This window comes from Sciurus vulgaris (assembly GCF_902686455.1).
Source record: "Sciurus vulgaris genome assembly, chromosome: 6".
Classification (NCBI taxonomy): Eukaryota; Metazoa; Chordata; class Mammalia; order Rodentia; family Sciuridae; genus Sciurus; species Sciurus vulgaris.
In genome coordinates, this window is record NC_136466.1 from 127,379,403 (window position 1) to 127,391,136 (window position 11,734).

The 11,734-nt window shown below is 36.8% G+C and overlaps 1 protein-coding gene across 5 annotated transcripts in view; it reads right to left on the bottom strand.

Annotated features, from left to right (window-relative positions):
• The window catches only part of DDX4 (DEAD-box helicase 4), a gene marked incomplete at both ends in the record, with an annotated part of 52,522 nt that extends 46,968 nt beyond the window's left edge, over positions 1–5,554 (bottom strand). For all 5 annotated transcript variants that reach the window (XM_079143867.1, XM_079143865.1, XM_079143868.1 and 2 more), the window contains one exon: positions 5,483–5,554. In XM_079143867.1, coding sequence (XP_078999993.1) covers positions 5,483–5,554 — 72 coding nt within the window. The remainder of the gene's footprint in view (positions 1–5,482) is intronic.
• Between the last annotated feature and the right edge of the window lie 6,180 nt (positions 5,555–11,734).

Below are 11,734 nucleotides of genomic sequence, written 5' to 3' on the forward strand. Positions count from 1 at the left end.
TTTTAGGCGGGCACAGAAAGACTGCAGGACATTTCACAATGATACTCAATGGTGAACAATTTAAAACTTATGAATTGTTTATTTCTGGAATTTTCCATTTAATATTTTTGAACCATCATTAACTTCTTCAGGTAATAAAAACCATAAAAGGCAAAACCATAGATAAGGGATGAGACTACTGTATGACAACTGAGCTTTGCTCAGAATACAACAATAGTAGATAATAAGGGTTCCTGGGTCATTGGATATTCCTTTTATTAATCATTCTAAGACTTACTCACTTAAATACTGCAATTATAACATATTAATATAGTAATTAAAATGGTGGCAAACTACAGTTAAATCTGGTGATCCACCCCATTTTTGTAAAGTTTTACTAGTGCACAGACTCTCACTTACCTAGGTATGCGTAAGGTTGTTTTCAAACTACAACAGCAAAGTTGGAGTTGAGACTAAGACCTGCAAAGTCTAAATAATTGCTTTCTGACATTTTATATAAAGGGTTTGCTGTCACCTGACTGAAAAGTTAAGTTATTTAAGTCACCCATATACTTGAAAAGTACAATCAAGTACTATTATCATATAAATAAAATCTGACCAAAGTAACATGAATAAACCAATGCCTGCCAATAAACAACACAGTTTGTAGAGTTCAGTATTTTACATTATACTCATCAAGTGCTATACAAAGTAGAACACAGAAGGATATTAGTGGATTAACAGTTTCTATAATAATGAAATTTTTAAAACTTCCATTGTGCTTATACGAAATGATTAATGTATCCAAATTTTTATAAAGGAAATCACTCTAAGAAAATTCACTTCTTCACAGAAAATAATTTCTTTATATGCAAGTACTCCAGTTCCTCTCCTTTTCCGTTTCCTTCTCTTAGTTCAATTTCTACTACTCTTGTCTTATCTCATTGTGCTTTAGTCATAGTGGCTGCAGTAAATTGTATAATGGTCACTTACAGATAACCCTAATTGCCAGAATTTGTAAATGTTACCTTATTTGAAAAAGGGTCATGGCAGATGTGATTAAGAATTGTGAGATGAGGAAATTCTACTGGATTATCTGAATGGGTCCTAAATGCAATCAAAAGTGTCCTTAAGAAAGAGAGGGAGGGATAAAGGGAGATAATACAAACACAGAGAGGAGAAGGCTAAGAAATGCAACCACAAACCAATGTCCTCTTACAGCCACCAGATGCTAGAAGAGGAAAAGATTTTCTCCAAGAGCTTCCAGATGGACAGCAGACCTGCTGAAACCTTGATTTTTAACTTCTGCTTCTAGAACAGTAAGATAATAAATTTCTCTGTTACCTTATATTACCCAGTTAAGGGTAATCTGTTGTCACAACCATATGAAACTAACACATTCACCTTTTTCCTGGTGCCCTAATATATGTTTGTTTCCTCCTTAGAAGCTTTGCAAATGATGGCCTGTTGGGTCTGTTTCAGGTCTCCTGCTCATGAGTCACTATCTGAAGGAAGCCTTCTCTCTCCACTTGAACCAAATACGTGCGCAAGCACGCACACACACAATTCCTTATTTTTTCCATAGCACTTTTTATCATTTGTAATTTGGTTCACAAATGTGCTTATTCTATATCCCCAACTAAAATACAAGTCTTCAATAGCAAGGACTTTATCATGTTCAACACTATCTTCAGCACATAGGACTCAATAAAATTATGTTGAATGAATCAGAAGGCTTGTCAGTTTGCTATTAGGACACCTAGCTATAAATCATTTGAAATCTCCTAAAGCACCTAAATGAACCAATTTAGTAATTTCAAGTCAGATATAGTGGTGTACACCCTTAATTCCAGCTACTTGGGAGACTGAGGCAAGAAGATCACAAGATCAAGTTCAGCCTGAGAAATGCAGCAAAACCCTGCCCTAAAATAAAATTCAAGACAAAGGTAGAGATGTAGCTCAGTGGGAGAGCACTTGCCTAACATGTGCTAGATAGACCCTGGGTTCATTCAAATTTCAAAATATTTAATAACAATAGAATTTTCCTTTGCAGCTACAAATAATTATTTTGATAAATACATTTCTTTTCACCTGTACCCTTTTCGATTCTGCAATGTCATATACAAGCTCATTTTCTAAATTATTACTAACTTTGTTACTGCTGCTTAATAAAATTACCACTATGGAGCAATGATCTCAAACTGTTTCCACTTTAATCACAAGAGTTATTTTCTGAAATGTACCACAAAAATGGAAATATATCATATAGTAGTGACCACTGTATTTAATCACACAGTCATCTAACAAAAAACACTAACAGCTAGTAAGTAAACTAAATATCTAATTCACTCATCATATCCATACATTTGAATACTCATCCCTATAAGCCTACAATGTACAAATGTCAACCACTGAGATTTCTGGAGTTTATAACTGCTAAGTTATCAAATTTTTCATAACCTCACATCTTTCATTTGTCTATTCCCCCCAGGTGGTACACTCACTTCAAAATCTAGATTTTGGAGATTTCGAGTTTTTCTGTGACAGAAAGGGGGCAGGTCCTAGAGACTGAATCCAGAGGCACTCAAACACTGAGCTACACCTCAACTCTCTTTGAGACAGGATCTCACTAAGTTGCCCAGGCTAGCCTCAAACATGCAATCCTCCTGCCTAGGGAATCGCCGGCTGTATTACAAGGTGTGTGCCATCACACCTTTCTAAGTGCTACCAGAACAGTGCCCTAGATAGTGCTAAATTGTATAAGCATATATGAAAATACCTCAAAAAGTAAAAAGCTCCTGCAAAGTACTCATAAAAGTCTGATCATAGATACTGCTTAAACTGATATTAATCCAAAGCCTGTTTCAAAGCTACTTTAAATTTAAAAGGAAAGCCCCACTTACTCTTGAAATGCAAATTTATTTAGAACAACCAAACTGGTGCCTTAAAGAAGAAAATAGCAGGGAATAAAAGACCTCAGGTTGGGGGCTGAGGTTGTAGCTCAGTGGTAGAACGTCTGCCTTGCAAGTGTAAGGTACTGGGTTTGATCCTCAGCACCACGTAAAAATAAATAAATAAAATAAAGGTACTGTGTCCATATAGAACTACAAAAATTAAAAAGTAAAGTGCATTTCTTAAAAAAAAAAAATTCAGATTTTTTTCCTCTATAAGGATGTCATTCATCCATCCTTACACTCTGCACTTCTTTTTTGTAAAATATTTTTTAGTCGTAGATGTACACAATATCTTTATTTACTTATTTATTTGTATGTGGTGCTGAGGACAGAACCCAGTGCTTCACATGTTTGAGGAAAGTGCTCTACCACTGAGCTAGAACCCCAGCCCCCTCTCTGAACTTCTTAAACAAGGAAAACAAAACTACTGACTACATCATGTTCAAGTCAACTAGGCCAAGTTACTAATTGCACAGGCCAAGTTACTAATTGTAACAGGTGTCAAGTTCACAGATAAATGTAAAAAATTTACTATAAATTGTGAGGTGGAAGGATCAACATAAATTCACATTCAATTTAGTATTCCGAATGTCAAGATAAAAGGTATGTTACTGAATAGTACAATGATTCCAAAAAAGTGAACTTGCAAGATGTAATAGCTAATCCTCAATTTCAGAAACCCAATGCAATACATATGCACAACATACTACAGTGCACTGTGCTGTTTGAAGAGCGCTTCATTTAGACAATCATCTCAAACTAAGAAAAAATAAAAACTGAACGACTTCAAGTCCAAGTGAAAGAAAGTCTATCTGTACACTAAACTTCGTATTATAGCAAGTCTATTAAGAAGCAGAGGGGGGGAAAAGGAACCATAAAATATTCTCTGACCACATAATTTTATTTTTGAGAAAAAAAATAATTCCTAAATTAAACAAGTAATAAGTTGTAGGTATTTATGACAATGCCATAATGAAAAACTAACACCACCTTAAATTCCCACAAACAGAAATCATTCATATTATGACAGATCCTTTCCACAGTCTCACATAAGAAATTATTTGTAGGAAATTAATAATACGGAATAATTAGTGAAGAGAGAAAAAAAACAAAAAAGCTGGATTCAAAAATTACTGTGAGGGCTGGGGTGTGGCTCAGTGGTAGAACACTTGCCGAGCATGTGTGAGGCACTGGGTTTGATCCTCAGCACCACGTAAAAAATAAATAAAGGTATATACATATTTTTTAAAAATTACTGTGATAGGGCTAAGGATATAGGTCAGTGGTACCATGCTTGCCCAGTATGCACCAAGCCCTGGATTCAATTTCAGTACTAAAAAAAATATATATATATATTTTTTAATATGTATATATTGCATAACATCATAAAATGTTTTATGATGTATAACATCATAAAATGTTTTATGATGTATAACATCATAAAATGTTTTATGATGTATAACATCATAAAATGTTTGGAAAAATAGAAGGTAGCTTACTAAGATTTTCATGAGTGACTATGCTAGAGAGCAAGATTCTTAGGTGATTTTTCTCCTTTTTTCACAGAAATGTTATATTTTTATGTTGCAAAAAAGATTATAAAAAGATATTATTTCTAAAATAAGTATGACAAGAAATATGATAAAATCAGATTAATATTTTGGGTATTGCAATTCAAACTCCACATATCAATCAATTCCAATTAATTTAAAGAACTGCTTATTTTATATATATATATATGTATACACACACACACACACACACATACAAATACACACACAATAAGGATTTCCACAAAGGCATCACTTAAAATCACAAAGTATCAAAACTGACTTTTGGGCTGGGATATAGCTCAGTTGGTAGAGTGCTTGCCTTGCAAGCACAAGGCCCTGGGTTCAAAAAAAATTGACTCTCATATACTCAAATAGGAAATTCTGAAGGGAAAAAAAAACTTTTAGAGATAATGTCAACTCAGTAACAATTCTGCAAAAACAATCCCTTAATCTATATTATCTTCTAGATCTCACTGTATTAATTTTTTTAAAAGTCAGAACTGAAACCCAGAAATCTAATCCAGTGCCATTGCTTCTGAATTACAATGCAACTTCCCAAATTCCATTCAAGGAAAAGATTTGATGACCTGTAATATATCAAACTGATGGCACCATCTAAATCAGCCTAAAATACCTTAAGAGACTTCCTTGAATAAAAACCAATTTTTAGAATTCAAAATATCACTCAGAACCAAACTGTTGGCAATTTTTCATATAAGTGTCCCTCAGAAACATTCAACAACAATTGTACAAGCTTGCTTTCACCTGTAAGTACTAAATCACTGAGATTTAAATAAGTTGTGCATATCACATCTAATTTAGCTTTTAATTATCACATTAACAGATACATAATTCTATTAGAGGCATTCTTTCTCATTCCCCATAAAATAGATAATAACAATCACAAAGTTAAACACTATAATTTAAAACTTCCCCACCAGTTTTTCAACTTTGGTAAAATCCTATCATTTAATAACTTCATGCTTTAAATTTTACCTTCTCAAATACAGGAACATAGGAAGACACATGAGGTTTGATGATTTCTGCTTCCCAATCTTCATCTCCCATGGTGGCTTCAAGTTCTATTTTTATTGGGGGGGAGGGGGGGAGGAACAAAAGCACTTTGGCCTTGATTAGACAAGAACTGTATCTTTAAAAGTACAAACTCTTCGTCCAGGGATGTAGCTGTGTGATGAGCAAATGAGGTGCAAGGCCCAGGGTTTGATTCCCAGCACACCCACACCCACCAAAAAATTAAAAAAAAAAAAAAGTATAAATAATCATTGTTTGCCAAATACCTCTTGGAATTGCTCAATTAAGTGTTAATCTTCCCAAAAGGATTTTGCAAAAATGGGGAATTAGGTCTTGCTTATCTAAAAATGGCATTGATATTCATCCTTTTTATCTTTCAAAGCCAGTTGAACCACTTAACTAATCATTCTAGCAATCACCACGTTCCCAAAACGCTGAGGCTTTGTCCCAAAGTCTCTCTCCCTCAAAGTATACCCCACAAAGTTTGTTGGCTATTAAGGGGAAGGGAAATTTTTAAATACTACTCAAGATTTTCCCCTTACTATGCTTTCTCCTTTTACTCCCGTCCAAAGGTGGACAGGAAGTCTGATTTAAGTATCTTGTTCGCTTGGAGTTGGAGAGGTGGGGGAAAGACAGAGGCCTTCGAGACTGGAAGGGAAGAGTTAGAACTAAATCTCTCCAACAAAGGACAACTACTTCCCCCAGGAATGTTTGTTCGCAAATGGTACTGTAACAATCTTTGTACGATAAGCGCTGGGAAAAAGACCCTTCGCCTCCCCTGCAGGCCTCAAGCCTCAGGTCACCCACGGGTTTCAGGACCCAGGGAGGAAAGGGAAAGGCTCACAAACACGGCTTCGAACCCTTGTCCAGCCCATCCAGTCTTCCTTTGGCACAAGGCCCAGCTACAAGAAGCCCGGAGGGCCAGGCAAGCACCCAAAGAAAGCCACGCTCCCACTCACCTCTCCACTCCCGGTTCTCTCTGGTCCTCACAGGATCCGACGCCGCTTAAACGGCTGCACGTGCGGACGCAGCCTGCGTCAGGTGCGCAGCTCCAACAACAAATAGCACCAGGCGACCAGCGCCACCAGCCAATCAGCGCTCGGAGGGTGGGCAGGGTCCCGCCTCCCGCCGAGGCCCGTACGTTCCCTATTTGCTCGTGTTCGAGGCTTCAGTGGGAGGAACCGCTGGTCGCCTCGCCGAGGATCGCTTTGGGCTTGTGGGTACACTGCTGGCCGTGGGCTCACTGTCTCCACGTTCGTGGGTGGGATCGTCATTCTGGAGAGGCTCTAGATTTAATCTGTGCAAATGCTGCAAGCAAAAGATGCCCACCTCCCATTTTCTAACAATACAACTAAAAGGCGGATGGAGTAACATCCTCCCTCAAGTCCTTTCAGTCTTCTCTCCCCCTTTGCCTCGTCCCTGGCGGTTGGCCTTTCTGGTTTTCAATTTCTAAGGTGATGGCTCCACATCCGGGAAACCGGTGCCTCAGTGTGAGGCTGAGGCCAGTAGAGTGCTGTAACCCTTTTCCTCCCTGTAAGAAGGGTGAGGATGAGGCTCCATTCTGGTGGTACCCCAGGATGCTGTGAAGTTGGTGGTTCACCTCCGTGAGAAGGAAACAGCCTCTGCTCCAGAAGGAAGGAGGGAATTGGTGCTGGCGTAGGTTGTTTGTCAAGGGCTAGATTCACAGTCCTCTTTTCTATATCCCTAGGGGCAATGACCAAAACGATGACCAAGGGTTATTTCAATATTTAATGCTCTCATCAATTGAATATTCTCCTCCTGCCCAATTCAAAATTAGGAAAGCCCCTCAGTATTTTCCCCATCCCTTCAACATAAAGTTGCTCAAAAAGCATAGTTAAAACTTTGCTTTTATTTCTATCATATTTCTCCAAATCTTTAAAGAAATTCCTAGGTATGTCATTTAGGAACATAAATCCTAAGTGCTTACAGACTCAGGCTTCAAACTTTTAGTCTCTAGAACCACTATTACTGTTGCAGCATCAAGAATATGTTAGGATTTATCTAGTTAGCACTTAACTATCAGACTATTCACAAAGTGAATTGTTCTTAAAAAAATTATATTTAACAAAGGCCTAGCCAAAATACATTTTAATATAAATGTCATTTAAAACTGGGAACTGGGCATGGTAGAATACGACTATAAGCCCAACTGCTCAGAAGCTGTGGCAGGAGGATCACAAGTTCCTGGCCAACCTGGGCAACTTAGCAAGAAAAATTAAAAGGGTAGGGCTGGGGATGTAGCTCATTGGTAAAGAACCCCTAGATTCAATTTCCAGTATTTTATTTTCAATAAAATAAAAATAAAATAAAACTTGGACAGTGTTCTAAAATGAATATATTATTTTAAACACTTAACAAACATTCTCTGCTATCAACTCTGGGAGGGAGTTACTTTCAGGTATCACAACAATTCTTGTTGCTTTCAAGTTCCTTATTTTCATAACTATGTGAAAACAAGCCCAGATTATGAAAAAGTATATTAAAATGAGAATTTAACTTCAATATTGAGGAAAAGATAAATGAGTAGTGGGTGAAAATAATATAATTCAAAAGTTGAACACAGTGAAAAAGAACAAGCATGCTTCAGTAAACATTTGCTCTCTCATGTATATACCAATAAAATGAAGCCAATATATTCTATTTTCTGGAACGATCTTAAATTAGTAGTGGTAATACATTGTAACATAGGTGAAAGACTAGAATTCATTTCCTCGTTAAATGGACTTTAAATGAGCACCTACTATAAGAGATGTTATACTGGGTACTACAAGTAAAATTAGCCCGTGTTTCAAGGAAGTCAAAAGAATGAAAAGCATAGTGTATAAGACATTGTGTTAGGTACTGCAAGTAAAATTAGTCTTTTTCAGGGTGGTGAAAAGAATGACAGTGGTAGCCAAACCCATTGGCACACACTTGTATTTGTCTCGGGAAGCTGAGACAAGAGGATTGCAAGCCTGGTAAATTACGGAGATCCTATCTCAAAATAAAAAGAGTGGGACTTATGTAGCTCCGTGGTAGATCTCCCCTAGGTCCAATTCCAGTACTGGGGGAAAAAGTGTTTTGGTTTTTATATTTTTTTAAAGAACTGGGGATGTAGCTCAGTGGTAGAGTACTTACCTAGAATGTATGAACCCCTAGGTTTAATACATAGTACTGTTAAAATATAAAAATAAAAATGAGGGCTGGGGTTGTGGCTCAGTGGTAGAGCACTCACCTAGCATGTGTGAGGCACTGGATTCAATTCTCAGCACCACATAAAAAAATAAAATAAAGGTATTGTGTCCATCTAAAGCTAAAGAAAATTATTTTTTAAAAAAAGAATGATAGAGGCTGGAGATATAGCTCAGTTGGCAGAGTGCTTGCCTTGTCTGGGTTCAATCCTCAGCACTACAAAAAAAAAAAAAAGATTTGGGCTGAGGTTGTAGCTCAGTGGTAGGGCACTTGCCTAGCACATGTGAGGCACTGGGTTCGATCCTCAGCACCACATTAAAAAATAATAAGTACAATAAAAAAAAGAATGACAGTATTAACTGGAATTTTAAACTTTATTTCCTCCCTCAAAAGTTTCATTAGAGAGAAGGCAGGCAGGGAAGGTGAACCTCCTATCATACAGAGTTTCTCCAAATTCTCCAAGTCCCAACTAATTAAGTAGTACAACAGTTTTCTCAAGATTCTTCACAATTTAGAAAGAGGCACTAATTTCTCCAAGTTAATATAGATATAGAGAACTGATATTCTTGTCTTTTTATATTTCTAGCATTATCTCTACATTGTCTGATGTTTTTTGAATTGACATAGTCTGTGTCTAGCACCATGTGAAGGCTTATAAAAATTTCTTTTTCACAGGTAGGGCTGAAGCTCAGAGGTAGAATGCTTGCCTAGCACTCATGAGTTCCTAGAGTCAATTCCCAGACCAGAAAAAAAAAAATTTTTTTTAAATTTTAATCCACTAGCAGGTCAAAAAAAGGATAAACTCAAATGAGGGAGAATGAATGCTCTTTCTTAGGTGCCATAAATAATTGAGAATCTCCTACTCTGCATATAATCATATATTTAAAGATGAAATAAATATCTTTTAAGTTGGAACTATGTCATATATGTAATATCAACACAAAATAGAAGGGGAAGGATTCACAATGTCTTCAAAATACCATCATGCTACATCAATTTAAATTCAACATAGATGGGTTTTTGTACCAAACTGGGTGTAAAGAGACAAAATTTCTGTATTTTTCTAATAATAACTAAGGCAATATTTACCGAAGTGTGGTATATGTTCCGCTTTTCATTTTGATTTTTTTCAACACTTATATTTAATTTTTTGTTTCTATTAGAAAACTGTAGCACACCCAATGTGAGTTCAGAAATACAATTGTTTAGAATGAAGCTAAAGTAAATAAAGTTTTTTAAAATTTCTACTCATTTAAACAAAAACTATATAATAGTATGCAGGAATGGCCAAATCCTGAGGATAGTATTCAAAGGACTAAAGTATGGGAAGCACTGGGAAAGACTCAACTCTGCGGGCTGGTCACTAGGTGGGTATTCGCTATTGTGAGTGAAGATGTTTCACCAGCACCTCTTCCGATTCTGTGCTCACTTAGCAACTTCCTGATTAATAATTCAACTTCTCAAGTTACTTTAATACTGGGGAAAAGGTGACATAAATAGGACATATCAGCCCTACTTGCTCCCTGATATGAATGAATGCGTTGAGGTTCTGGTTTTGAAATCAGTCTTGAGTTTAGCTAGTGTTCCTGAGAGGTCCTACTTGTAATCAACCAGCCCTCCTTGATAATACAATACATTAAGTGGCACTGTGAACACTGCTAGAAATGTATTTAATGAGTGAAAGATAAAAGTCAAATACTATGTCAGAGTACCTTGAATAATCCTTCCTTAGTCTAAATGGTGCTTCTGGCCCTTTGCCTTAAATCAATGGTTCATCCGTGGAACCATGGAATCTGATAGTCACTAGAAAAACACTGGGCTGGGGAGATAGTTCAGTTGGTAGAGTGCTTGCCTTAAAGCATGAGGTCTTGAGTTCGATCTCCAGCACCGCAAAAAAAAAAAAAAAAAAAAGAAATCTCTCGTAGGAAAACACTAACATACTAGAGCCAGCCCTTTCCACTCCCATTAGATTGTTATCTGCCTCCGAGAATAAAGAAAACTGACTTCTCTATGTTCCAAATAGCAGTGGAATAGTGATTTGTGAATGTCATCATCCCTCATCCTGGGTATAAAATGGAGGAGGAGGAGGAGAGGAGAAGGGAGAGGGGAAAAAGGGAGGGAGAGGGGAATGGGGGAGGAGATGGAGAAGGATGGAGGAGGAAAATATTTAACTTTAAGTGTAGTGCCCAGATCCATGAACCTTGGTCAGATCTGGTCAGTAGTGAACAGATGTTCATGAACCTTGACCATGAATGAATCTTTTCTACACCTTGTGAGAATAAAAGATTGAAGAGGAGAGAAAATCAGGGAGAAAATCAATAGCAATTGACTGTTCAGTATTTGGTAATCTCTGTCCATTTATTAATCATATGATGTTGGGAAAATTATTCAATTTCTTTCATTAAAATGAGGATAACCAGGGCCACTTGATACAGTTGTGTGCTGTATCCCTTCACAGGCATGTCTCCCCATATCCCCATTTTCTAACTCTCACAAAGGATAATTCCCTCTATCTAAGAACTTAAAAGATTTCTGTTTTTCTGGTTGGTCCCTGACTGACATAGGGGTTTTACGCACTGAATCTACCTTTTAGAATTCTAAATCTTTTATATGTACTTAATAAAAAGATTATCACTTTAGGACTGCATAAGAAGTCATCAATACTTACTGCTTCTACTTTCTTACCTTCTTTCCATCCTGAAACCATTTCAATCTGACATCTGCCCCATTGCTTCATTGAAAGTGCTGTTGGCAAAGTCACATTGACCTCCCTTTTTCTAAATGTCGACAGTTTTCAATTCTTAACCTAGCAAACCTCTTAGCAGTTCTTGACACTGTTAGCTGCTGCTGCTTTATGAAAATGCTCTCTATGTAATTGGATAGCCATGTGGAGAAAGATAATATTGGACCTGTTTCTCATACCATATAACAAGATAAGAAATTCAAATGTAAAAACAAACTATGCAAATACTAGAAGAAAATGTTGATGAATCCCATATACTTGCAAATGATTTTATGTGACTA